We start from the raw sequence: 26,650 nt of genomic DNA, 5'->3' as shown, positions 1-26,650 counted from the left end.
TATAGACATTGTCGGCCGAACATTTGAAAAGGTGACAGACCTGTGCACCCACTTGAAACGCGAGGCAGCAAAAGTTGAACTAGTGGTGAATGCGTCCAAGATAAAGTACATGCTAGTTGGTGGAGCCGAGGACTGGGTGGACTGGGCTCGCCTAGGTAGCAGTGTTACGATAGACGGGGATACGTTCGAGGTGGTCGACGAGTTCGTCTACCTTGCATCCTTGATGTTGGCTGATAATAACGTTAGCCGTGAAATATGGAGGCTTATCATCAGTGGAAGTCGGCCTATGGCCTCCACAAGAAGCTGCGGTCATAATAGATTCCCCCCGCATCAAATGTACCATGTACGAAACACTTATAGGACCGGTAGTCCTCTACGGGCATGCAACGTGGACGATGCTCGAGGAGGACCTGCAAGCACTTATAGTCTTCGAACGTCGGGTGCTTAGGACGATCTTTGGCGGTGTGCAGGAAAACGGTGTGTGGCGGCGAAGGAAGAACCACGAGCTTGCCCAACTCTACGGCGAATCCAGTATCCAGAAGGTGGCCAAAACTGGAAGGATACGATGGGCAGCGCATGTTGCAAGAATGCCGGACAGCAAAGATGGTGTTCGCTTCGGATCCGGTTGAAACAAGAAGGCGTGGAGCGCAGAGAGCTAGGTGAGCGGATCAAGTGCGCAGCGATTTGGCGAGCGTGAGGCAGAACCGAGGATGGAGAGATGCGGCCACGAACCGAGTATTGTGGCGTGAAATTGTTGATTCAGTGTTATCTGGTTAGATGTTAACTAAATAACTCCAACTCAATTAGTATTTTTCTCTGGTCTCAAAATAAGGAAAACACGCGCCTGCAGCTGTCATTGAAGAGCGAAACACTTCAATCTATTTTACCATCAAGTGAGGGGTTCTCCAATGGGTTTTCACGACGGTGCATTTGATGTCTTCAAAGAAGTTTCAGTCGATAACAAGGACGCTTGAAGTTATGACTTTCAGTGTAAAGAATCTCAAAAACGGGTATTTGCATACATCCGACGTTTCGGTGACATATATTGTGTCTTTTTCAAGGAATTATCTGTGTTTATGAGAACCACCTGTAGTTTTTCCTATAACGATGTTTGACCTGTTAAGAAAGTTTTTAAACTTTTTGTTTTTGTGAAATCATGGAGTGCGACTAGTAGGTATATCATTAACAATAGATAAATCATTTTTTCAAGTTTATATTTCTGGCCAAATCTAGTATAAAACTTATCTTCTAAGTATTTTAGATCGAAATTATCACATAGAAGTTATTTCCATCGCAGCATTATCAACTCCCTCGCTCCTGTGCGTGTTCCTTTTGATATTGCACTTCCTCGACATGAAGTACAGAGCCCTAAATGATAATAAAGACGATAAACTATCAATTATGTAGGCAGATTAGGATCGAAAATACTTACAAGTAGAAACCAAGTGAAACCAGTAGGAAGGCTTCGCTCAATAGAAATACGGAGCCTATAAAAACGTCCTGACTTTTCAGAAACACTGCACTGTAAATAGTTGGGTATATCACAGCCTGTGCAGAGTCAACAATCCCTAGCAAGGAGAGCATTTTTCCTGGAAGTAGAAAACCATTACTAATCCTGATTGTTCAAAGTTTCCAAAATCATCTCACCGATTTCATTCTGTTCGACCAACTTTGAAACAATACTGCGAATAGCCACGATTTTGCTTCCCTCGAAAACATCGATTGATGTCGCTACATAGTACAGATACGGTTGGACCGAACTAGCAGCGTAGGCCTGTAAGGAACGAGATTTGTCAGTATTCCTTTAAATAAGATGTCCATCAAAGAGAGTACCTTACCATGATTGGCTTCGCTATTAGTGTGAAGCATACAGAAAACACGCAAATGAGAAAGTCGGAAACTCCCAACCGTTTGCTCAACACTCCCATCGCCAGAAGTGTTCCCAGTAAAGTGGTCATCAGGTCATATGCCACCCATGTGCCCAAATTGGAAATCCAGTTAAACTTTAGGATGGCAATGTTCAGAGCCGACTCTAAATCACCTGCTGCGCCGAAGTTAATGAAGAATACGACCAATGTAAGAATCAGTATCGTACGTACGTTGAATCCTCGCTTTTTCGTAAGCACTTTGACGCAATCGGTCACAAGGGTAATGTCGAACAACTTCATAGCTGGAGTGGAAGAATTAGGCTCATTTCCAGTTTTGTGAGTGGCGTCAGCATCAGTGCCAGATTCCACCTTGGTGGGCTCCTTGAGCACGAACAGTCCATAGAGTAGCCCAAGTGAATTCGTTGCCATGCACAAAAGGCACAAATCTGGAATGGGAAGAATATCTCTTATGAGTACCAAATCGCTCTTTTTTGTTAATTAGTGGGTACTCGTACTAATGAATCCAAGTGCTTTGAATATATAGCCACTGAAGAAGCTCGCCAGAATAGGAATAATGGCAATGACGACGGCCGCGCAGGCAAATCTAAATGTTCGCTCCGACTCGGTGGTCACAATTGTGAGGTAGCTATAAATTCCTGTCACTACCAGCGGGGTCCCTCCGCTGAACGAATTGATGAGTTGCGGAAGAATTCCCGTGACCTCCAGAGGTATTTCGCGCATGAAGATGGCCGAAATGATGAGCACTGAAATCGGAAAGTAAAAAAAACATTGGTTGGTCAGAAAAAATAAATAAAATAAAACATTCCTTCCTTTAATATTATTATAGGCTTGAATAGGATGACTGTCATTTTAGGCGAATGGATTACTAACATTATCCAATGTTCTTTATCCCACGTTCAGAATAGAGCTGATATTACGTAATATAGGCTATCTTTCAGAATCCATGCATCTTGTTTTCACTGTAAATGAGATGACATTTGATATCGAGATATTCCATCATAGGCAGTATGAGCTCTAGCTGAACCGAATAAAGCATTGCCTGGAAGACCTGAATATTATCACTCATGGATGAAAACTGACATATTTAAAAAATACGTGATTTAAAAAGCTGCATAATTTGAATTTTCAAACAGTTGACAGTCTCTATGTTCCATTTTTGTTGGCTTTATTAACGTGAATTGTTCCTAGTGTCCAGTGTAAGTTTTTAATAGTTCTTGATTTACTCTTTTATATGCGAGCTAAAAATATTGCCCCAATTTGTCTCTGTAAATGTTAGAGAAATGTAAAATAGTCCTTTGTTCAGTCTTCTAAAGAGATACGTATTTTATCGACTCTAATAACTTTGTAGAACTTAATCTCAAAAATACTCAGAAGAAGATTTAACCTAACTAGTTTTGAAAAATTGTTCACAAAAAATGACCCATATCTCTTAACAATCAATAGATAGAGTGTTCAGCAAATTTTCATGTAGTGATATTATATACAAAATCTATCTCACGCATCCCGAACAACTTCTCTGGAAACACCATAACTCTAAAACCAACTTTTTGGGCCCAAAACATTTTCGATCACGAATCCAGGCCCCTGGAAGCACTGTGGGTATATATATATGTCGAATGCTCAGTGGTTGTGACACGAATTTAACGGCTTTTTCAGCTTCCCACACAGGTAAGTTCTTTAGGTAAGTTCTTCTCACACAATTAAGAAATGTCCGTTTAGGTTAACTAATTCACTCATTTATTGTTATCTACTCGCACTACTCTAATTCAACTTTATTACTTAATTCTACTATTTACAGTTCATAATTGGGTAATTCACACTAATTCAAATGATAATTCAATAACTTGAGCACTAGATGTCCAAATTTATGAGTTACAATCCACTCGTCGAAACTGATTTACACTCCACCTGTCGGTTCGATCGATGACACAGAAAAAGAGAATTACATACGCTATGGAGGTCCCTTTTATACTTGTCAGTTGACGGAAGAAGGAACAAGCGGAAATCCAAAAACGTCAAAAAACGCAAGCTGTCTCTCTGTCGTCGAATCGGTAATCGTTGAACGAGGGAATGACCGCTGGATATCGATGATCTGCGCTGACTCATAGGTGTCGCTTCTCGCATATGCGAACATCCTGGCCCCTTCGAGGATCGGATTCTGACAGTTGCGTCGATGTTCAACGTGATGATGTTATTCTCTGCTCGATGGTTGATTATCTCGATGTTATGGGCGATGGGTGAAAACGTCAATTGATATTGCTCGACGAATGAATTGCGAAAACTGGAATCAAAACATAAGACTCGGTAGCGGGTTCAAGGGCGGCATAACTAATAGGACAGGTTCTTACCTTGTCCTTTTGGTTAAAAGGACCTTGTATTTCTTTATTTTTAGGTGTTCTTTGCTGGAAACATTGAAGAGATGCCAAGGCGGATGATATTCTGTGGACCGGTTTACTGGTTGTTTTCATCGGATGCTGGAACTGGAAGAATGCAGATTTTCGAAACCGGTCGCTTGTATTCTCCTGTTGATGTTTTTATTGTGACGACACGAGTGATGCCATCGGTTCCTGGATGCAAATCCACTACCCGTGCTGTAGGCCAATGCAGCGGTGGTGCGTTCTCCTCCTTCAATACGACGAGCTGGCCCCGTTGGATGTTTACGGGATGGTTGATCCATTTGGTTCGAGACTGAAGCGTACATAAGTACTCGGTGTGCCACCTCTGCCAAATATGTTGAAGTAGCTTCTGGATTTGCTGATAATTGCTCAGTCGATTCATTGGACTAGTGGTGACATTTACGTCAGGAACAGCCTTCAAGGACGAACCTGTCAAGAAGTGTCCTGGACTGAGAGGCTCGAAGTCGGAAGGGTCGTCACTTAGCGGAACGATCGGCCTGGAGTTCAGGCAACATTCGATCTGGGTGAGAAGTGTTTGCATATCTTCTATGCACAATGTTTGAGTCCCCAGAGCTCGAACAAAGTGTTTTTGGGCAGATTGGATTGCGGCTTCCCATAGTCCTCCAAAATGAGAGGCCTTAGGAGGATTAAAGCGCCAACGTATGCCATTTGACGCACATTCTTCGATGATTGCTTGCTGATGCTGATTAATTTGGATCATTTGTCGAAGTTCGTTTGCAGCACCAATGAAGTTTCTGCCATTGTCGCTGAAAATTTCCGCGCACAACCCTCGCCGAGCGACGAAACGTCGTAGAGCCTGAATGAATTTGGCAGTGCTCAGGTCTCCAACCAACTCGAGATGTACAGCTTTCGTTGTGAAGCAAACGAAAACTGCTACATAAGCCTTACCGGGTGCTGCTCGACGATGGATTGGTTTGAGGGAAATGGGACCCCAATAATCGATCCCAGTTATTGTGAATGGACGAATCGCTGTTACTCTTTCGACTGGGAGTTCGGCCATAAACTGCTGGACGAGTTTGGGTCGGGCTCTTACGCAGACTACACAGTGTTGGGTGATCTTTCTAGCCAAACTTCTGGCTCCGGTAATCCAATACTTCAGACGAAGAATGTTGAGCAGCAATTGAGGTGCGGCATGTAAATGGGTTTCATGTAGAGAGCGAATGAGGAGTGTGGAGATTGAGTGGGTGGATGGCAGAAGAATTTGGTGCTTAGTGTCGAAGGGTTGTTGTGTTTGCTTTAGCCTTCCACCAATGCGAATCAGTTGATCGGTTGAAAGGAAAGGATGAAACCAACGAATGCGTGATTTAGACGAGACTGGCATAGATTGCTGCAGCTGTTTCCATTCAGCGGCGAATGTTTGTTGTTGAACTAGGCGGATTAGTGTCGTTTCTGCTCCTGTCATTTCTTCGCTGGTAATGATTGTTGTGCTTGGCCTTGAATTGCGCTGACAGTGTAGGATGAAACGGCGACAGTAGGCAGTAATTCGCAACATTTTGTTGTAGCTGGAGTATTTGCTGACGAACAAATCAATGAATGATGGTTCTGCGGTAGCCGTTATTGCTGTTGTGGGTGGTTTTCGTGCTTCTGGGATGCTGTTGTACTCGGAGTCGTTCATAGGTTGCTGGAGAGGCCAAAATTCCTTGTCAAGTGACAACCATGGTGGACCCTTCCACCAGAGATCGTTGTTGAGGAGATTTTCTGCAGGCAGTCCTCGAGAAATATGGTCAGCTGGGTTTTGGTATCCCGAAACATGGTTCCAAAGGCAATTTTGGGTAGATAATTGTATTTTGGAAACGCGGTTTGCCACGAAGGTGGTCCATGCTGATGGTGTAGAGCTGAGCCAGCAAATGACTATGGTGGAGTCCACCCAGAAATAAGTTTCGGTAGTGATTTTCAGGGAAGCTGCTACCTTTTCGTACAGTTCAGCTGCGAGTAGAGCTCCACAGAGCTCGAGTCGTGGGATGCTTTGTTGCTTCAGGGGGGCGATTTTTGACTTTGCAGTCAGCAGAGCAGTTTTAGTTTCCCCAACGCTATTGCATGACCTTATATAGCAACAGGCTCCATATGCATTTTCCGATGCATCGGAGAAAAAGTGGAGTTGGATTGAAATAGGATTTGAACAGAGGATGCAACGTTCGATACGTAAATCGTTCAAAAGTGGTAGCTCAGAGGTGTAGGTTACCCAACGTTCCTTGTAGGATGGAGGAAGCTCTTGATCCCAACCCCATATGTGCCCTTCGTTGGATTTTAGTGTCCACAAGGCTTGCATAAATAGCTTGGCCGATGTAATGACGGGTCCTACTAGACCAAGGGGGTCAAATAGGCGAGCAATTTGGGAGAGAGCAATGCGTTTTGTTAGTGGGGTGTCGTTGATCGGAGGTAGGCCAATTTTGTAGCGAAGATGATCGGTTGCTGGTTCCCAGTGAAGACCAAGACTTTTGATGCATTGATCTCGATCTAAGTCCACTGAAGTTTTGAGAGCTTTATTGTCCAAGGGTACGTCTTCTAAGACAGCATCGACGTTAGAAGCCCACTTTCGTAGTTCGAAACCCCCAGCAGAGAGTAAGGAATCCAGTTGCCTTCGGAGTGCGATGGTTTCCTCTACGGTGTTTCCTCCAGAGAACAAATCGTCCACGTAGAAGTCCATTCGTAGTACTTCAGCGGCTTCCGGGAATCGGTCTTGCTCGTCTTCGGAGAGTTGGCGTAGTACCCTTGTAGCCAGAAAAGGTGCACTTGCTGTTCCATAGGTGACGGTCTTTAATTCGTAGGTACTCATTGGCGCGTCCGACGATGGTCGCCAAACGATTCGCTGCAGTGGTGCATCTTGTTCGTCAACTCGGATCTGACGGAACATTTGCTTGATATCGGCGATCAGCATTATGGGGTGAGTTCTGGATCGCATGATTATGGACCGAAGGTCTTCTTGAACAATCGGTCCAACCATTAGGGCGTCGTTTAGGGATGATCCTTCGGGAGTACGACAGGATGCGTCGAAGACCACACGCACTTTGGTGGTCGTGCTGTCTTCACGGATGACTGCGTGATGCGGCAGGTGATAGCAACGAGACGGGGGATTTTCGTAGTTGTGTACTTGCTGCATGTGCCCCAATTCTTCATATTCTCGCATGAATTCTCGATATTGGGTACCTAGCTCTGGGTTGCGTGACAGGCGATTTTCAACGAGGTGGAAACGACGAAGCGCAGAACGGCGATTGTCACCGAGGTTCATTAGAGCATCTTGTTTCAAGGGAAGTCGTACAATGTAGCGGCCTTCTGGCGAGCGAGAAACCGTGCGACGGAAGTGAGCCTCACAAGCAGCTTCTTCGACGGAGTAGTGATTTTTGTCGTTGCCTTCTTCGATGGACCAGAACTTCTCCATTAGACGATGGAGATCAGCGGTTGTGGCTACGTTAGCAGTGACGGATGTTCTCGATTGACAGTTCGACGTAACCCCAGATACGACCCAACCTAGAACGGAATTGACTAGGTTTGGCAGAGACTCTCCGAGTTGAATTCGACCAGAAACCTTGAAGAGGTCAAAAAAGATTTCTGCTCCCAATACAAGTTGGACAGGTCTTGTATCGTAAAATGACGGATCAGCAAGCTGGATTCCGTCGGGAATTTCCCAGGATGAGACGTCTATCGATGTTGATGGTAGGTTAACAGTGACTTTTGGAAGCACCAAGAATTCAACGGCCGTAGAATATCCGCTGACTCGAGAGCGGATGGTGGATTGCAGCTTGTGACGAGCGTAGGTTGAGGACTGTCCGATACCAGTGATCGGAACCTGAATCTTGGTGCGTTTAGCCTTTATTTGTTGAGCTAGCGATTCAACCATGAAGCAGCATTCGCTGCCGGAGTCTAGGAGCGCCCTAGCAAAGTGTTCGGTTCCATTGTCATCGATCAGTGTGACCACGGCTGTGGCCAGTAGAACACTTTTCCGTTTCTGGCCGGAAGAAGCGCAGCTTACGGGTTCGGAGATGGCAGAAGCGGAGTTTTTTGGTGGATCTTCTACGATTGGGGCAGAAGTAGGTTTCGGTGGGGCAGATTCCACAGTTCTGGAGTTCGCAGAAGCTGGATGGGTTTCCCCGGGACAGAGTTGAGTATGGTGGCGACTTCTGCATTTACGACAGGTGCTCGACGAGGGGCATTCACGAGCTTGATGACCTTTCCGGAGACAGTTGCGGCATAATTGGTGACGTCGAACATCCTTCTCTTTGTCTTCAAGGGTCATTTTTGAAAAGACAACGCACTGGTACAAGGGATGATGGTCGGAGCAGACGAGACACTTGCGATAGTTGGGCTGACTGGCCCCATGGCTGGCGACTGAACGAGAAACTGACTTCTTTGGGGCACCTTGGGACAAAACTTCGGTTGACTTGTTGATTGTTTGCAGAACGTTGACTCTGCGCTGGATGAACGTTGTGAGGTCGTTGAAGCTAACGTTGTCCTTCGATGTTGCATACTCCTCCCAATCACGTCTGGTTGTCGGGTCAAGCCTGCTGCTCAGCATTTTGATCAGGAGTATACCCCAGAACTCGGTCTTCTCTCCTAGCTGTTTAAGGACTCGGACATTCGCTTCGAATTTTTCAACTAGAGAGTGTAACTCCGACGCAGATTCCCTTTTAAGCGAAGGGAACTCGAAAAGCGAGTCTACGTAAGACTGCTTCAAAATAGTAGGGTTTTGGTAGTGATCTACCAGTAAGTTCCACGCCACCTGGTAATTGTTGGCACTGATAGCAATGGTTTGGATCAGCTTGAGGGCATCTCCGGAAAGGGAAGACCGCAAATAATAGAATTTTTGGATGCTCGAAAGTTCATGCGACGAGTGGACGAGCGAGACGAACAAATCATGGAAGTTTAGCCATCCATCAAGATGGCCGGAGAATACGGGCAGCTTAACGTCGGGTAGTCGTACTGACGATGTTGGAGGGACTTGTGCGGTAGTTCGAGAAGCAGACGGTGAGTCTGGGACAGCAGATTTATTAACGGAAAGTAGGAAACCCTTTACGTGGAAAAAGCTGGACTCAAAGTCTGTGCGGACCTTCAGATATTGGTCCAGGCTCTCTTCATCCAGCGTTTCGAGTTCGACTTGAGTGGTGTTCACGTCCTTCCAGAGGGCTACTAGGTGCTCCAGACGAACCGAGACTTGGTGAGCATCCCGGTCTTCCTGGTATTCTTCCACGAATGATTTGATGAGGTTGAATGAAGTCAACAAGCTCTTTAGGCGCGTCTTAAGGCCTTTGATGCGTCGCTCCGTTGACATCGTGGGGAGATGACGAAGATGACCAGGAAATGAAAGGATCTGGAAGGCTGAAGACCGCGCAGCTCAAACGAGTAGGGATAGGAGGTGTTGGAAAGATAATTACCTTCTCAAGGCAATTCGAATGCCTTGTATTGCAGATTGTTCCAGACGGCTAACCTCTTCAGCACGTGGCGGCGAATATCTGGCGGGTTCGGCGTAGATTCCGGGCTGGCGGACTAGCGGAGTTCACGCTATCCGGTTCGAAGGACCAATGTCGAATGCTCAGTGGTTGTGACACGAATTTAACGGCTTTTTCAGCTTCCCACACAGGTAAGTTCTTTAGGTAAGTTCTTCTCACACAATTAAGAAATGTCCGTTTAGGTTAACTAATTCACTCATTTATTGTTATCTACTCGCACTACTCTAATTCAACTTTATTACTTAATTCTACTATTTACAGTTCATAATTGGGTAATTCACACTAATTCAAATGATAATTCAATAACTTGAGCACTAGATGTCCAAATTTAGGAGTTACAATCCACTCGTCGAAACTGATATATATATATATATATATATATATATATATATATAGATATATATAGATAGTTGCATTCATTTTGTTATTTCTTGTTATCGATAGGAAGTCTAGTAGTGAATGACGTCAATGTTTGTTATCTTAATTCGACTTTCATAACTAATTGATAACACAGCGTAACAAAAATGACATTTTTGCGTGTCTCAAGGATTAAATTATACGTCTCTAGTAGATTTGGGGTAGCTGAATCTGATGCCGTTCTCAGAAATGTCCCTGCACGTCACAATTTTTAGCTACAGGTCGCCAAAGTTGTATAAAACACTGGTTTAATTGATGTATACATGATATTTCAAGTATGTGCTACCAAACTTTTTTATAATCTGATGCAAAATAGGACTTCAACTTACATTTCGAATATAATTTTGTTGAAATTGCACGATAAAATTCAGATTAAATCGACTTTTTTCAACATACTTGTAGTCTCCATATGAAATTCTTCGTTTCTCTTAAATGGCAAATTACAATATTTTTAGAAACATTCAAAAGATTACTTTTGAGCATCGAGAGTATCATGAACTTTGGTTATAAGTATTGTTATAAGCATAAAGTTTGAAATCTGTGGCAAATTAAGCAAATATATCGCCTTACAAGCTGACAAACTTGCATGCAAATTTGCTGAAATAGTCAAATTTAACATTTTCAATAGCCAATAACTCAAAAACTAGACGTGCAGTGATGTTTTTGAAAACGGCAATAGATTCAGCAACTCTTAATTAAGTAAATAGCGATATTTTGATGCTGGAGACAAAAACGTGTTCCGCAGTGTAACAGAATGAGTTATTAATGGGGGAAATTGGATTAATAATAACAGAACTTGTTATCAACCTGTTTCAATTGATAACACAATGAAATAGTTATATGATATCTTAAGGTGATTATAAAACGAAGCCAAACTTTGAATTTTCAAGTGCACAAGACGAAAGTATCTGACAACAGTTCGCGTTGAAAACCAATCAAATTGCTTGCTTACTGGTGGTGACCAATGGGATAGATTTTCTACGCGAAGGGCTGTTTGGTTCTCAAGTGTTGTGCTCTTGAAAATTTGAGGTGTGGCTTCGTTTTATAATCACCTTAAGTATAAACTTTAGTTATTTAGTTTTTATATTATTTAGTTTTTATATTATTTTTATATCAATATAAATTCGCGCACCAGTCCACGTTAAGGTGTCATATTGGCCCCATGACAACTGAGCAAATTTTCTACGCGATCGGTAAACCTATAATTTAACGCCACACGTTCAAAGTTTGAATTGAATTTACTATATACTCTCCCAAAAAATCATGACGTAAATTTGTGTCGAATTTTCAATACTTTGGTATCTGATTTGAGAAATGTCGATCACAGTACATTTTTTGTCCAATACATCTTCAAGGAAATGTGTCGTTCCATCAATTACATCATGTGTCATTCAGACATAACGAAGATTACGTCCACGGTAATTTTCATTATTGTTTAGAGTGTAGGAATAGTAGATTACGCAACAAGTTGCAAAATGACGATTTTTACAGCACGAGTCGTACATTTATCCAACGAGGCTAGCCGAGTTGGATAATTACGACGAGTGCTGTAAAAATCGAGTTCTGCAACGAGTTGCGTACAACATTTTTTGCAATTTCGTAGAAGACCACTTGAGGGTATCAGAGCTCATATCGGAATGCATTCACCAATATTTTACAATCTGAAAAATGTAATGTAATGATTTATTACGCAACTCAAAACAGTTGCGTAATGAGATAGCGTTCCGTAATGAATCATTACAGCACTGGTTCAGTTGTGTAGTTGCTATTACCACACTGCATTATTCAGTGCAGGAAAGTAAGCCGTTTCAAGACAGATTGGCGTGATGAAAAACAGCCTAATACGATGGGATATTGCAAAATAGTTATTTTTGCGATTCCGTTGCAAATCAATCAACTTTTCATTGATAGGTGCACAAGATAATGGCCTGCTTTTCCTACCAAAAATACAATGCTGAAAAGTGCTGCTTTTCAGCACTGGTTTCGGTGCTGTAAGGTAGCACTTTTCAGTTCTGTTTGGGATGCGTCAGCCAAATATCCCAGTCTATTATACCATAGCATATGATTCTGTTGGATTAAATGGAGAATATCTCTTCAAATAGAGCTGCAATTATGCAAAACATATTTTACCTACGTGAACCATAAATCTGTACAGCATCGTAAACAATTATAATAAGCTTAAACATATTTTTTCCGTCCGTAGGAAATAAAATGTCAACCGTTTTCCCAGAAACGTTGATTCATAACTGTGGGGCATTGAAACCCATACCACAGTTATGAATCAAATATAAGATGATTCCGAAACCTACGCCTAAACGTATGCTTTCACTAGCATATCATTCATTTACCTCGCAGATAAATTGCTGTTATAGTGTTTTGATCCATAATATGAGTCGATTTGATCCATAATAGGGATCATCTTCTCCCACTGATCCACATCTGTGGGGTGGACATCGTTTGAAATTTCTATCGAAATCAACACTTTTTCGTAAATAATCGGGAATTTCAAGTTGTATTCTCAAAAACAACTATATTCTGCATTCCCTGGGAGGTAATTTTGAACAGCGTCACCATGTCTTGTAATCATATTTTGTTCTGAAAAATAACCCTTAGTTGATCCATAACTGTGGGGTGACTGTACATGTTAGAAAAATCGGCGGCCTCTGATTGACGCAACAGTAAGAACTTTTGTTGATTTGTGGGATCATTAATTTGAATTTCTGTGAGATAACCACAAAAAATAATAAAAAAAATTTTTTTTGATTCAAGATAATGAAGAAATGATGATGGCAGAAAAGTGGTGAGTAAATCCATAAGAGACCTGTCTGTTTTAATACAAGAAGATAAAAGAAAGGGAAAATTTCCGATTAGAATTATAGCAGGAATCACTTTAGTGAATGCCTTCAAGATATATTCCTTTATAAAAAGCTGTTCTATATGGAAATATTAGTGACTAGCTTATCCAATAAAAACGTGAAAGAACAGCCTATTTAAAAAAGAAGGGCAAATTTCTGGTGAAATGTTTGCAGCTATGACGTGAATGATCACTGTAACAACGTGATGCTATGACACAACCTATATTCATAAGAAAGAAAAATATTTGTTCAAAAACAAAATTGAAACATGAGCACCATTAACAAGTCCAAATACCGGTGATTACGCATCTGTTAAGCAACACCTTTCAGTCAATAAAAAGCTTATTTTATTAAAGCCCATTCACAAATTTCGTAACGCTGAAGGGAGCAAAAAAGTTTGTGGGTGGTTATCCTCAAAATGTTACAGCCCATTCACAATATGTAGAATTTCCATACAAAAAAAGTACGAGGGGGTGGGTAGGTGTTAAAAATGGTAATTGTTGGCAAAATGAAATTTGTGAATGAACACTTGAATTGCGAAGGTGCCCACTGAGCTGATAAACAGGCACTGTCTCAGAAAGAATGAGAAGAATATAGTTGCCATCAAGTTATTTCGAAAGAATAAATATATGATGAACATTTTACCGACGAATTTTACGTGTCATTAATTACCAAATCTCCGCATGATAGAGACGCATTTTTGCACGCAAAACAAGATACTGTACTGTATCTCATACTATTCGGGGTAATGGATCATTCGGGGTAGTGGCGTTCGGGGTAATGACCCATTCGGGGTAATGGCTTTCGGGGAAGTAACCCATTCGGGGTAGTGGCGTTCGGGGTAATGGCGTTCGGGGTAATGGGATGGAGCCTACTACACATGGATGTATGCCCACGTGGTTTCTGTTGAAATGTTTGTTTGTGCTTTTGGAAATGATCCAGCTTAAACGGCATTTCTCGTAATAGCAAAAAGCGTTGTATGAAACTCGTTGCAAAACTCGATTTTTTCAACACTCGTTGTATTTATCCAACTCGGCGAGCCTCGTTGGATAAATGTACAACTCGTGCTGAAAAAATCATCATTTTGCAACTTGTTGTATTAATAACTATTTTGCAAAGAAAAACCGCAACAGGTCGCTCATTGACTCGTCGCTCAACACAGATTTTGAAAAATATTCTAACAATGAAGAACATTTCCGAAGACCATTTAACAGTCAGATGCTTGTGAAAAAAGTTATTAAGCATTGACTATTTGGAATTCTTTCCTAATTTTGTTATTATCGTTTTTCTTATACGTGTTGATAAACGTTGCCAAACAGTTATTATTGAATAACTTTTTTCACAAGTGTCAGATTGGTTCACGATCTTTGGTAATGTTCTTCATAATTAAAATAGCTTTTTCATTACAAAAGTAAGATTTCCTTTGTATCCCATATAAACTTTGAATGACTGGCGTCAGATCTCGAGTTGAATTTCGAATCTAAACGGTGAATTGGAGCGAGAATCCAAATTTTGTCTCAAACTACTATTCAAGCCTTATCATCAGAATTCGACTCTCATCAACATTACATGCTGATATCTATCTTATAATTGAGGGGGTTAAAGGCAAAGGGGTTTTAGTGACAAAAACCTAGTTTTGAGATTTTTTTTATTTCATACAAATTATATAGGAGACTACGAAAATAAGTCAATCTGCTACGAATTATGTATTTTTCTTCTGTTAGACGAAAAAACTACATCAAAACCAACAAAAATGTCACTACCACCTCTTAGTGTTTGGGCCCCTCGATTATACAATTAGTAAAGCCATGTATCAACTGTGTATCGGAATTTACATAAATAACAAAAACTTCAATTGGTTGAAACTTCTTCTTCTTCTTCTTGGCATTAACGTCCCCACTGGGACAGAGCCGGCTACTCAGCTTAGTGTTCTTATGAGCACTTCCACAGTTATTAACTGAGAGCTTTCTTTGCCAAAGTTGCCATTTTCACATTCGTATATCGTGTGGCAGGTACGATGATACTTTATGCCCAGGGAAGTCAAGGAAATTTCCAACGAAAAGATCCTGGACTGACCGGGAATCGAACCCAGACACCTTCAGCATGGCTTTGCTTTGTAGCCGCGGACTCTAACCACTCGGTTAAGGAAGCCCCGATTGGTTGAAACTATTCAGCACAAAAAACATTGATTGTGAAATGCTAAAATTTAATCAAATGAATTTGTACTTAAATCTAAATAATTGCGTGCAGTTTTATTCAAATCTAAAAAAAATCAATATCTAAAAAAAAACTATCGATTCAGCAGCATTCTTTTAAAAACATAGCGATGCTTGAGATAAGAAAGTTGTAAAATAAGAAATTTAATGGGACTTCAAAATTACAGCTTCAGCTCAATATTTTAAAAGGTTCGTTGATAACCAATTAAAGTAATAAGTGATTATTAGCCCATCTTGACATTATTTGAAATGCAATAAACTTACCACACAAACTAAGGATGTCAGCCGCAATCGGAATTAAAATACATGGTTTTCTAAGTCCAGCTCTATCACTCCAGCTACCGGCAAACAGCAATACCACCGCTTGTACCAATCCAGCTGCAAAGCAATAATCGTTCGTTTTACTCAAACCTTCTAATTTGATCTCAATTTCAGTCGTACTTATGATGCTTCTATAGGAGTTTAAAAACGTCACCTCATTTACAGCATTCGCTTTCGCAGAACAAACCATACGGTTGAATTCCACCTGACCCGTATCATTAAGCACGCTGTATGCATTGTAAGTTTCCACCACCGCAGATGATTGATTCAAACTTTCAATGGACAACTCATCACACACGTTGCTATCTTCCAACTGCGGGAAAAATTCGCACACCTTCAAATCCACATTCGTCTTTGTTGCACATGCCTGGAAGATTTAATCACTGAAATTAGCACCCAACATCATCTTTAAGCTTATCTTAGCAATCAACACATACAGACCTTCTCAAGTTCGAAGATTCTCAGCCCCGTTGAGATCACAACTCCGAATATAAAAAATATAACCACCGGTTCGATCGTAATGTTGGATACCAACCTCTTGACCCAACTGACCTGTGCTGGATCCACCTGAGTCATACTGCACCGCCAAAACTTAATCTTTTCCAAAACACCAAACCACTTACTGAATTGTGCGTTAGAAAAACAAAATACGCACCGAGCTACCAATGCTTTCTCGGGAGCTGCGTTTCACACCAGTTAGCACGCTTTTAACAATATCGAACATCCGTGATCAAGTGGTTTGCCATAATAAACGCTTCGCGAGACGTGTGCTGTTTTTTTGTTTAAGATAGTCAGCCGGAGCCGCAGCAACGAAGGCGGCATAATGGATGTATGTAGAAACTAGTTTGGAATGGTCAGCAAAATTTTCGAACATTTAAAGAAGGGAAACACTATGTGTTTGATCAAAAAGTATCCAATGACATTATTAGACATAAGCAATAGCTTGGATATTTTAAACAATTAAAAAATTCAAAAAAATAAACACTAAAACCATTTTTTACCGGTATAAATCGATAAAAATAAGCAATGGTAAATTAAAAACTAGCAATAAATAATCAATCGATATTCCTATAAAAAATTAAAAAACAAACAATAAAAACACAAAAAAAAGGTGCTAGTTTATATTCCACGAAAAAAATAATGAATCAATTATTATTATTATTAGCTTTATTAAGCAGAATTTCAACCCTATAGCTGGTTCGGAAAAAAATTAAAAACAGAAAAAAAATCCAATAAAAAACTGAAACCAAACAATTTTTTTATGAAAATTCCCGAAACGCCAATGCATTTGCTAAAGAAAGCAGGTTGGAAGAAGTGGTGGAAAGATGCATCTAGAGCTAAAGAATTAAACATCAGGCGAAAACCGTCTTATCCAATGTCGTTTGCATTAGTTATGTCCTCTGTTTATTCAAATTTAAGGTGGTCCACATTTCCATAGAAAATACATAGACAACTCTCTTCTTCTTCTTCTTTCTGGCGTTACGTCCCCACTGGGACACAGCCTGCTTCTCAGCTTAGTGTCCTTATGAGCACTTCCACAGTTATTAACCGAGAGCTTACTATGCCAATGACCATTTTTGCATGCGTATATCGTGTGCCAGGTACGATGATACTTTATGCCCTGGGAAGTCAAGAAAATTTCCAGAGTTCTGTTTGATCTTTCGACCTTGATGCTTGCTTTTGCCGGAGCGAGCGACGAGGGCAGGATCAAACATGTCGCGCGTCGGTCTAGTAAGTGAAAAAGTGGCGTGATCGGGGAGTTCGGTTGGAGTAAGTGAAAAAGTGCCGCGATCGGTTAGTTCTGTTTGATCTTTCGACCTTGACGCTTGCTTTTGCCGGAGCGAGCGACGAGGGCAGGATCAAACATGTCGCGCGTCGGTCTCGTAAGTGAAAAAGTGGCGTGATCGGGGAGTTCGGTTGGAGTAAGTTAAAAAGTGCCGCGATCGGTTCGTTCTTTTTGATCTTTCGACGACCTTGACGCTTGCTCCTGGGCAGTGCGTCAAGAAAGCCCGAGCTGTCGTCCGTGTTTTTTTTTCGAGTCGCGCGCCTTTTTTTTTTTTTTTTTTTTTTTTTTTTTTTTTTTTTTTTTTTTTTTTTTTTTTTTTTTTTTTTTTCTGGGTGCTAGCCGAGCAAACGAGTGAAGCTGAAAATGGATTGTGGCCGCTCAGTCAAGGATAACGGATCAATTGGTGAGCTCGTTTCATGCTACTATTTCTAATCTATAAAATATGTATGACTGCACATTTAATCGTTACAATGGTGGGATGTAAATATGATGTTTCAACAAACTATGGATGGTTCGTCACTGTGAGTGTCGACACAAACTCTGATTCATGATTTATTTATGTTTAACATTTTTTTTTTTTTTCAGAACACCCCTTATATACCTTTATTTTTGTAATTAAAAAAACTTTGAATGGTTCGACACTACAAGTGTAGACTTGCGAAAGGTCCACTTTATTCAACAAACTTTGGATGGTTCGCCACTGTAAGTGTCGGCATAAGAATAAGAGTGTTCTATGATGTCCCAACCAATTGAGTCTTTTGTTTCTTTTCAAATGAGTAAAATATAATAACACATGCTTTCGTACTGACAGCTGTAGGAATGTTACATTTAGGTATTTGTTCAACAAACTTTGAATGGTTCGTCACCTCAAGTGTCGGCATAATTTTCCTCTACATAGAAATTATATGAACAATTATATTTACGTATAAGCATGTATATATCTCACAAATCATTGTTTATCATGGTCTAATCGCTTATCAAAGTGAATCCTTTGACCCAACGATCCTCCCCATTAACAAACATCCCTCCCAGTAACCTTTGTGGAGATGCAGAGGCAAACACGGTCTCCAAATAGCAAAGGTTACACACTAACATTCCTTCCCTCAATCCCACCTGACTGCAAGGACGTGGCCGGCGCCGTTATTGACCTTGTATAAATAGAGGCACTGAATTATGCACACTGAAGAAGATTATGGCCTATCCCAGCTGAACTTCTAGTTGATTCTTTGTGCATTTTCACTGACTTCGGTCAATCACGGAATAGCAACCATTGATATGTGTAGTCAGTCTAAGCTAAGCTAAGCTGGGAAGTCAAGAAAATTTCCAACCCGAAAAGATCCTCGACCGGTGGGATTCGAACCCACGACCCTCAGCTTGGTCTTGCTGAATAGCTGCGCTTTTACCGCTACGGCTATCTGGGCCCCAACAACTCTCTTATTTGTTGGAATTAAGGTATACATGTTTGTAGAAGATAGTTTTCGTATAATATTTCATTCTAAAGCTTTTAAATACATTTTTCCGCGTGAATCTGCTTTTTGAACCATAGAGCAATAAAAAAAAAAATAAGCGCTAAAAATCAAGAAGTGGACAATAAACACTGTAAAAATAGCTTATATTTTTAACATTTTAAGTGCTTTGGGAATGTTTTATATTTTAGTGCTTATTTTTTTCTAGGAAAGTAAATAATACATAAATATTGTTTTTATTTCTTTTTTGCGATTATTTCGGTGAAAAATATATTATAAATGCTATTTTGAAATCGCTAATATACACCCAATTGTTTCCCGTTTTGAATAAACTTGCGATGATAATCCATTTCCAAACGCATGGTAATATTTTTCCAGTTTGGTCAAAGCCCGCCGTGAAGATGGCAAGAAGATGATGACGAATCAAAGCTTGTTTTATCGCGATGCGAAGTTTCGGTGAGGACAGTTTGATTTTATTGCACAGAGATGAGAGCTTTACAAACAGATTAGATCCAAATCGGATGTTTTTTGTGTAGCTTGATCGCAATTGTACGCTAACGATTTAATCCAACTGTTTTGAAGTATGAACATTAGAAAAAATAATTGATAATTTATCATACTTTAATATACAATTCAGAAAACCATTGCAGTCATAAATTGGCACTTTAAATCAGAAATGACAGATAAAATTATATTAAAAAAAACATTTATTCTATCAGGTTGTATTGAGCTCGCGACCTTACTGTATAGTGTACAACGCATAATATTACGCATCGACCATGGGGTTCAAGAGTGGAGATGCACAAGTTTCGTACATGATATCAACAAACGGTTGTTGGGTTTCATGGTTGAATTTCCATTCAGTTTTGCTTTCTATTAAGCTGTATGAAGCTGAGCTGATTGCCACTTTATTAGGTTATGACTAGTGAAACCAACAGATATATGAATATAACCGACTTATTAGCTTTAATAGTGCAGTAAATTCTCCATAATTCGATATTGAAGAGACCATCGAGGGATGTATTGAGTTGCTGTGCAACTGCGATTCAAGAGGCCATCGAGGTAGTCACGAAAATCAACTTTTTTCATGGTTCTGCAACTCGTTGTTGGCATACGAAATATCGAGTTTTGGAGAATTAACTGTAATTTTTAATTGACATTTTGTAGACGGTGTTTTATTTCTTTTATATGATACTTCTAGGCCCGTTGGTCATGCTGTCACATCGTGGAAAACTAGTTTTATTACAACTTACTTTTGTTAAAGCACGCCTTTCATTACGCCTGATACTTAGGCAGTCTGCCAACCACAAAAGCAAACCTCTCTGCCATACCTTTCCCCCAATCCATACACATTCGAATGAACTGGCGTAGATGCAGCCGGACTCCAGTGGGCCAGTATAAAATCAACATCCATTCCTCCTCCACCTTCCCCACCTTGGTCTGCATTCTGACGTGGCAGGCGCAATTGTTGCCTCAAAATAAAAGATCACCAGCACTTATACACTGAGGGTGTCTGCTAGTCCAAAGCAGACATTCGGTTGGTTCTTTGTATAAGTGCAGCTGATCTGGCGATACTGGGGTAGATTCGCAGGCGGCCAATCAAGCTCAAGCTCAAGCTTAACGAGTTCGTCACTAGGAAAACTAGACGTTGATCACACGTACTGTCGCGACGTTAGCTAATGTGTCTACTGTGAAAACCTACTCTATTGTTCATGCTTTGCAATGATTGATACCATAGACAATTCCCTATCAATTCTTCATCACAAGACTTTAACATCGTTATAAATCTTGATCGTTAATTGATAACAATTTGGTATGTGAACGACGTGGCATCGACGGACCTCTTGAGGGCTACTCAGAGGGGCCGCGAAGCCATTTCAAGTGAGGTTTTTCACTATTGTTGAAGTTATGCAGTTCAATCTTCGAATATTTTTGTAAAATGTGAATTATTTTGTTTTGAAGCTCCGCAAATCCAGTTACAGGCATTGCAGAATTCGCTCTCATTTGAGTATAAAGCACGATCAAAGCAAGCAAAGAAAAACATCCCATCTGTTGCGGTCCACGATCATCAATGTATCGCAAGTTGTAACAAGTCTGATAAATGGAAGCAGCGAACAAGAGCCCCAAAGAGAGAGCGATAATAAAATCCATTTTTCTCGCTTGTTTACCGTTAGGGATAGGTGTTTTTCTTTACTGTCACGATAAACAATCCACGAACTTCCAATAGCAATAGTGTTCCCCAGGTTTGGAGCATGTTTAGAGGGGTTTTATCATGCACTACTATCCCTCCAATCTGATCAAAGTTGTAGCAGTATACGATAGACAGTCTCGCATAATGTGCAGCATTTGGGCAGTTCAAAATTTAAAAATGTTTCAAAATCCAACCTCCCATATCTGCTCTGCCATCCTTACCATAAAAATAGTGTTCTATGAAATTTTCTGCTTTTTCGGTGGTGATTTAAAGGTAGCCCAAAGACGATGTAGGTGTATATGGAAATTACTATGGAGAAAATTTGAAAAATGTTTTAAACACGTTAGTACTGGAATGTAACAAGTGCAAATTTATCATCCCATAGTAAAAATTCATTCTTCAAACCATAATAAAGGAATTTGCTGAGAAGAGAATTCAATCCGACGGATTGGAGAATAGATAATCATCAGTTTGTTTGCTATTATAGTCCTGCAAATATTTGCAAAAATCCCAAATAAAATTAGCTCAAAAAGGATTTGTTTCTTCAACATTAAGGTTTGAAGAATGAGTTTTTTCTATGGCATTATAAGATTGTACTTACATTAATGAACTAGCATATTTGGCACATTTCTCAGAATTTCTCTATAGTAAATTCCATATGAATCTACATTGTTTTTGGGCCACCTTTAAATCACCACCGAAAAAGCTGAAAATTTAACAGAACACTATTTTCAAGGTAAGGATGGTAAAAACCATATGGGAGATTGGATTTCCAAACATTTTAAAATTTGGAATCGCCCTAGTGCAGCATATTATGATAGTTACAGAGAGCGATACGTGGAATATACTCTCAATTTTCTCAGGATTCAATCCCTGTCCAGTTATAATTTCTCAGAATTATGGTACGTTTAGACTAGAGCTGATATTACGTAATATAGTAAATCTTGATAGTAAACGTCATACTTCTTATTTCCAGTGAAAACTAGAGGCAAGGTTACTGATATCAAGAGAGCCTATATTACGTAATATCAGCTCTAGTCTGAACGTAGCATTAACCACTTAAATTGCTCGACGGTGCTGTCTATACTCAAAATATACGAATACAAAACACATGGCAAACTGAGACATAAAGATTAATAGATAATTAAAAAGGACTCTTCTTAATGTATAAGAAGGAGTTTCCTTAAGTTAAATCATTGGCATAACTCTCTCAGAGTTAACAGTTGACTGGTTATTTTTGTGAGATTTTTGACATATGCTTGTAGGTTAGGTCAGGTTACTTGACAGATTTGTATCTAATGGCTAATAAGATCTTTGATAAAATGCCGTAACGGGCGGAAAAACAAACGAAACCAGTGTAGCAGCTCATGCGGTAGATACCAATCATAAAATACATTGCAAAATTGCAAAGTTCATCAAGCAAACGCATGGGAATCCATGTTTATCAGCAACAATCAAGGACTGCTGATGAATGAAGACGATCCCCCCATCACATCGTGCCTGTTCAATTGGCTTGTTTAAGGGTATCCTGTATTTTGCATATTCTGATACTACGTTAAATACTGAGCCAGAATCCAAAGTTTCATAATTTTCCGTGCCCTGGAACTATTTTTAAAACACGTTCGAATTTAGTATGGAAATCTCTTTTGAATCACCCCTCGGCAAATGTTACTTCGGTGCGAGCAGTCATGTAAATTGAAATGTCATTGAGTTGACGGAATGAAATCATATATTATCATTTACTATATCAATATAAAGATATTAAAGTGCAATAAAATCGTGTTACACTTAGAAAAAATGTGCTCGTTCGATCAAGCTACAAAAAACGACGAATTTTTCATCACTCAACAACCCAATTCGGTAGATACGAAGCACCAGTAGCATTGCTATTCGGACGTGTTCGAGCAACGTACGAAATGCAGTCTGTCGAACATTGTCCCGTAGATGGGCCACATCGCGCCCGAAACCGGTCGATAGAAAGGTAGTTTTAAAACTTTCTGACGATAGTAAGAACTAGGGTGGGTGTACCAGTTATGGACATAATGGTTCCCTATTTCGCCATACGTAATAATTTGATTGTTATCAATTTTTTAATCATTCTGTGTGCTTCAGTAGTTTGATATCGAATGAATCTTGATGTTAAAACATACATAAATATTCAAAATGTGAAAGTTTTAGAGAAAACACATATGGCCAAAAAGGGAACCACTATAGCCATAACTGGTACACTTTCCCTATAAGTGTTATGTCTTGTCTCGCGTCGCGTTCCGTGAATGTCGTGTTGCATGCTATGTATAAACCAGCAGATTATGAAGATCGAACGTATCTCGGATTTTTTACCGCTAGAGATCAGTATTTGGTCTATAAATTCACAATCGAAAGGTTATAAAATATTCTATCAGTGATTTTTTTTTCCATACATTTTGTAAGGGCCGAAATGCGTAGGAAAACGTGATTTTCATTAGCTGTATATGAAAAAAACAGCTACGCAGTGCAAAAATCAAAATTTCACCGATGGAATATTTTAAAACCTTCTGCTTATGAAAATATTACCCAAATACTGAACTCTAGCGGAAAAAAAATCCGAGGTTCATTCAATTTGCATAATCTGCTGGTTTGGACATAACGTGTGTTGTTCTTGCGTTAGCACAAATCACACAAATTGATACAGTTACCCCACGCAGCTGAATCACCTACAATTTATGAATCAGCTGATTTCAAAAGACAAAAGTATTATAAAACTTATCACAAAACATAACAGAATCATTTTTGCTGATAAGCAACACATAGTGTTCAGCAATTTCAATGCATTTTATCTCAATAAAATAGCTCTTGATCGCGGTATGAGCCAACAATATTACCAAATTATTTTTGTAGCTATTTGAACTGTATTTTTGGCCAACTTTGTAAGCGGTGTGCCTATTGACGCCTAGCTAGAAACGGCGTTTTAAAGTTTGTTTCAAAGATTTTTGGTGAGAGATTGAGCCCCAGACTACATTTACAGATTTAATAAATATAGCTATGAGAGATAAATGCGTATTTATTCGGATTTGGCTGAGATTTTTCAGTAAAATAGTTGATCAATAAATTGTGGGTAATATACACACCAGTCACATTTTATGAATTAGCGTTCAAACTACAAAAATGATTCTTAGTTTCAAATAATTTCCAATGTAAAATTTTGTTACGGGAAAGCAAAAGTGGATTGGGACCGTTCACTAACTACGAAAATTTCTTTTTTTTTGTGGAAAAGGAATCTGAAAATTATTTAAGGGGATTATAGTCTTATATGGCCATTCAGCAAGACCAAGCTGAGGGTCGTGGGTTCGAATCCCACCGGTCGAGGATCTTTTCGGGTTGGAAATTTTCTCGACTTCCCAGGTCATAGAGTATCTTCGTACCTGCCACACGATATATGCATGCAAAAATGGTCATTGGCATAGTAAACTCTCAGTTAAGAACTGTGGAAGTGCTCATAAGAACACTAAGCTGAGAAGCAGGCTCTGTCCCAGTGGGGACGTAACGCCAGAAAGAAGAAGAAGAAGAAGATGGCCATTAAAAATGTTTACTTTGTTTATGTAAGGCCTCATTTTTTTACGTGCGTAATGTGCCACCATATAATCGCCATGTAATATTGGAATCTTCACACTGAGAAAAACCTACAAGTCAAGGTCGTGTGTTTTACTTATAGATTTGCCCAATGAAGAAAACCACATGACTTGTGGGGTAGCCATATGGATTTCGTGATCATGACCTTTTGTCCATTCGACCTTTTGTTTTTCGACCTTTTGTCCTTTCGACGTTTTGTCTTTCGACCTTTTGTCCACAAACCGGATTTCGTCATTGACTTCACGGTATAATAACATGTGTATCAACATTAAGTTGTCATGCGAAGCAAACATGAATGTCTGAATATTAAATCATGAAAGCCGACTGATTTACTTATTGTATTCGAAATGTAGTGGCTTTAGATAGCTATGTATGTGTAACAGAACATGAATGTAATGAGACTGACAGAAGAAATATGGTATAAGAACTCTTACTCCCCAAAATATGGATTCAAGGCTCCTCTGCTACCCTCATAGCTTATTACTTCCAGCTTCAAAATTTGCTTCTTCTCTTTGGAAGCATGATGATAACTGTCGTTCGACACGAGGTCCAACCGCAGTTTAGTTTGCTCTGGGTTGATCAAAAACAATTTAGAAGTTTTGAACATGGAAATCCATAGCAAAGCTCAACGATTTGATCATAACAAACTCATTGCGCAAATCGATTAATTGACCAACTTGAACATGATAATCATGACACAAGCTAACCATAAGCAAAATTGAAAGTAAACAACTGATTCATTGATCATGTTCACATTGATTCATATTTATGGGCAACTTTTTTGCCAATTCATAAATTGTGGTTTCAAAAAATGTTCAAAGAAGTGAAAGATTCAAATGTTTTCATTAATTTTGATGACAACATTGTGCATGAACTGCAAGTATATACCCCACTTTACCATTTGGCATTGATTTCATAGAAAATATGGTTTATTTTGCTCCCTATAATTTTTCAAATTTAAGCAGAGCCTTAAATGATTAATAACTGTGGGACCAGTGTAGTAACATAATTTAAAAGCATAGCTTAACCAACGATGTACCTATAAATGTATAAAAACCTTGAGGATTGCCAAGATGGGTGGAGTCCGATCATGGCGACGGAATTCAACTCAATTTTGGGTTGTTTCGACGCAATTCCGTAATTGAGCCCAATTACTCAAATTTGGCTGAATTTCCAAGGTCCTCACTAGGTAGTTTGCCTTTAACACAAATAGAAAAATATACTCTATTTTGGGTTGATTTAAAACAAACTTTATTTCTTTCAACCCAACCTTAAGAGAAGTTGGATTTACCCAAATTTGGCTTTTTTGGCCAAAGTATTGGGTAGATGCAGGTCTTTCTTTTTTGACAGCATTCATGAGGAAGGAAGACAATATTCAGAGATTTGGAATTGATAGTATAATCGATATACATAATTTTGGGTAAAGTTAAAAAAATATCCGTGCATATTATCCTCATTGTTACCATACATGCTGACAAACAAGAATGATGAAAAAACAAAGTATTTTAAGTGTGTCAAATTCAATTCACCCCTCGTTGTTTTATAGAGTAAAAGCGAGCGTAAAAAGCTAGATTATATCGCACTCGCTTCAGGCATGGTTTTTATTTCAATTATATCACGATACGGTAGTTGAATGATTTTTGTAAGCTTCGAGAGCTCATATTTTAAAAGCCAATAACGGCGCCGGCCACGTCCTTACGGTCATCGAGGAAAGGAAGGAATGTTAGTGTGACTACCGTTGTTACTAGAGACCGAAACCACCTCTGCATCTCCACGGGTTAGTGGGTGAGGTGATGCGATCCATCATATAATCAAGCCTAACCGGATTCGCGATATAATTCGATAATCACATTGTATGCCAAACAAGTGTTCGTCACTCGCCCACGCAAGAGCAGGCAAGGCGATCAATAGATCAAACACTACTAACAATCCGTGGCGCTTTTCCATTTCACAACGCGAACGACGCTCGACAAGTTTGATCCTGTCCCCATCGCCTGCCTCGAAGGAGCAAGCGACTAGGTTGAAGGATCAAACACTAA

General features: G+C 39.8%; 2 protein-coding genes across 2 annotated transcripts in view; one reads left to right on the top strand and one right to left on the bottom strand.

The window, feature by feature from the left end:
• Positions 1-26,650, top strand: part of LOC5573063 (leucine-rich repeat-containing protein let-4) — a 306,482-nt gene that overhangs the window by 253,967 nt on the left and 25,865 nt on the right. The gene's annotated exons all lie outside the window — the stretch shown is intronic.
• Positions 1,198-16,482, bottom strand: LOC5573064 (proton-coupled folate transporter). The gene is made up of 8 exons (XM_021853046.1): positions 16,001-16,482; positions 15,680-15,926; positions 15,503-15,616; positions 2,384-2,632; positions 1,839-2,314; positions 1,648-1,774; positions 1,433-1,589; positions 1,198-1,368 (listed from the first exon to the last, which is right to left on the bottom strand). The coding sequence occupies exons 1-8, from the start codon at positions 16,133-16,135 to the stop codon at positions 1,272-1,274; spliced, it is 1,602 nt and encodes a 533-aa protein (XP_021708738.1). The 5' UTR covers positions 16,136-16,482; the 3' UTR covers positions 1,198-1,271.

This window comes from Aedes aegypti, chromosome 3, assembly GCF_002204515.2.
Source record: "Aedes aegypti strain LVP_AGWG chromosome 3, AaegL5.0 Primary Assembly, whole genome shotgun sequence".
Taxonomy (NCBI): Eukaryota; Metazoa; Arthropoda; class Insecta; order Diptera; family Culicidae; genus Aedes; species Aedes aegypti.
The sequence above is the reverse complement of the archived record's forward strand: the minus strand, read 5'-3'. Positions and strand labels throughout refer to the sequence as shown.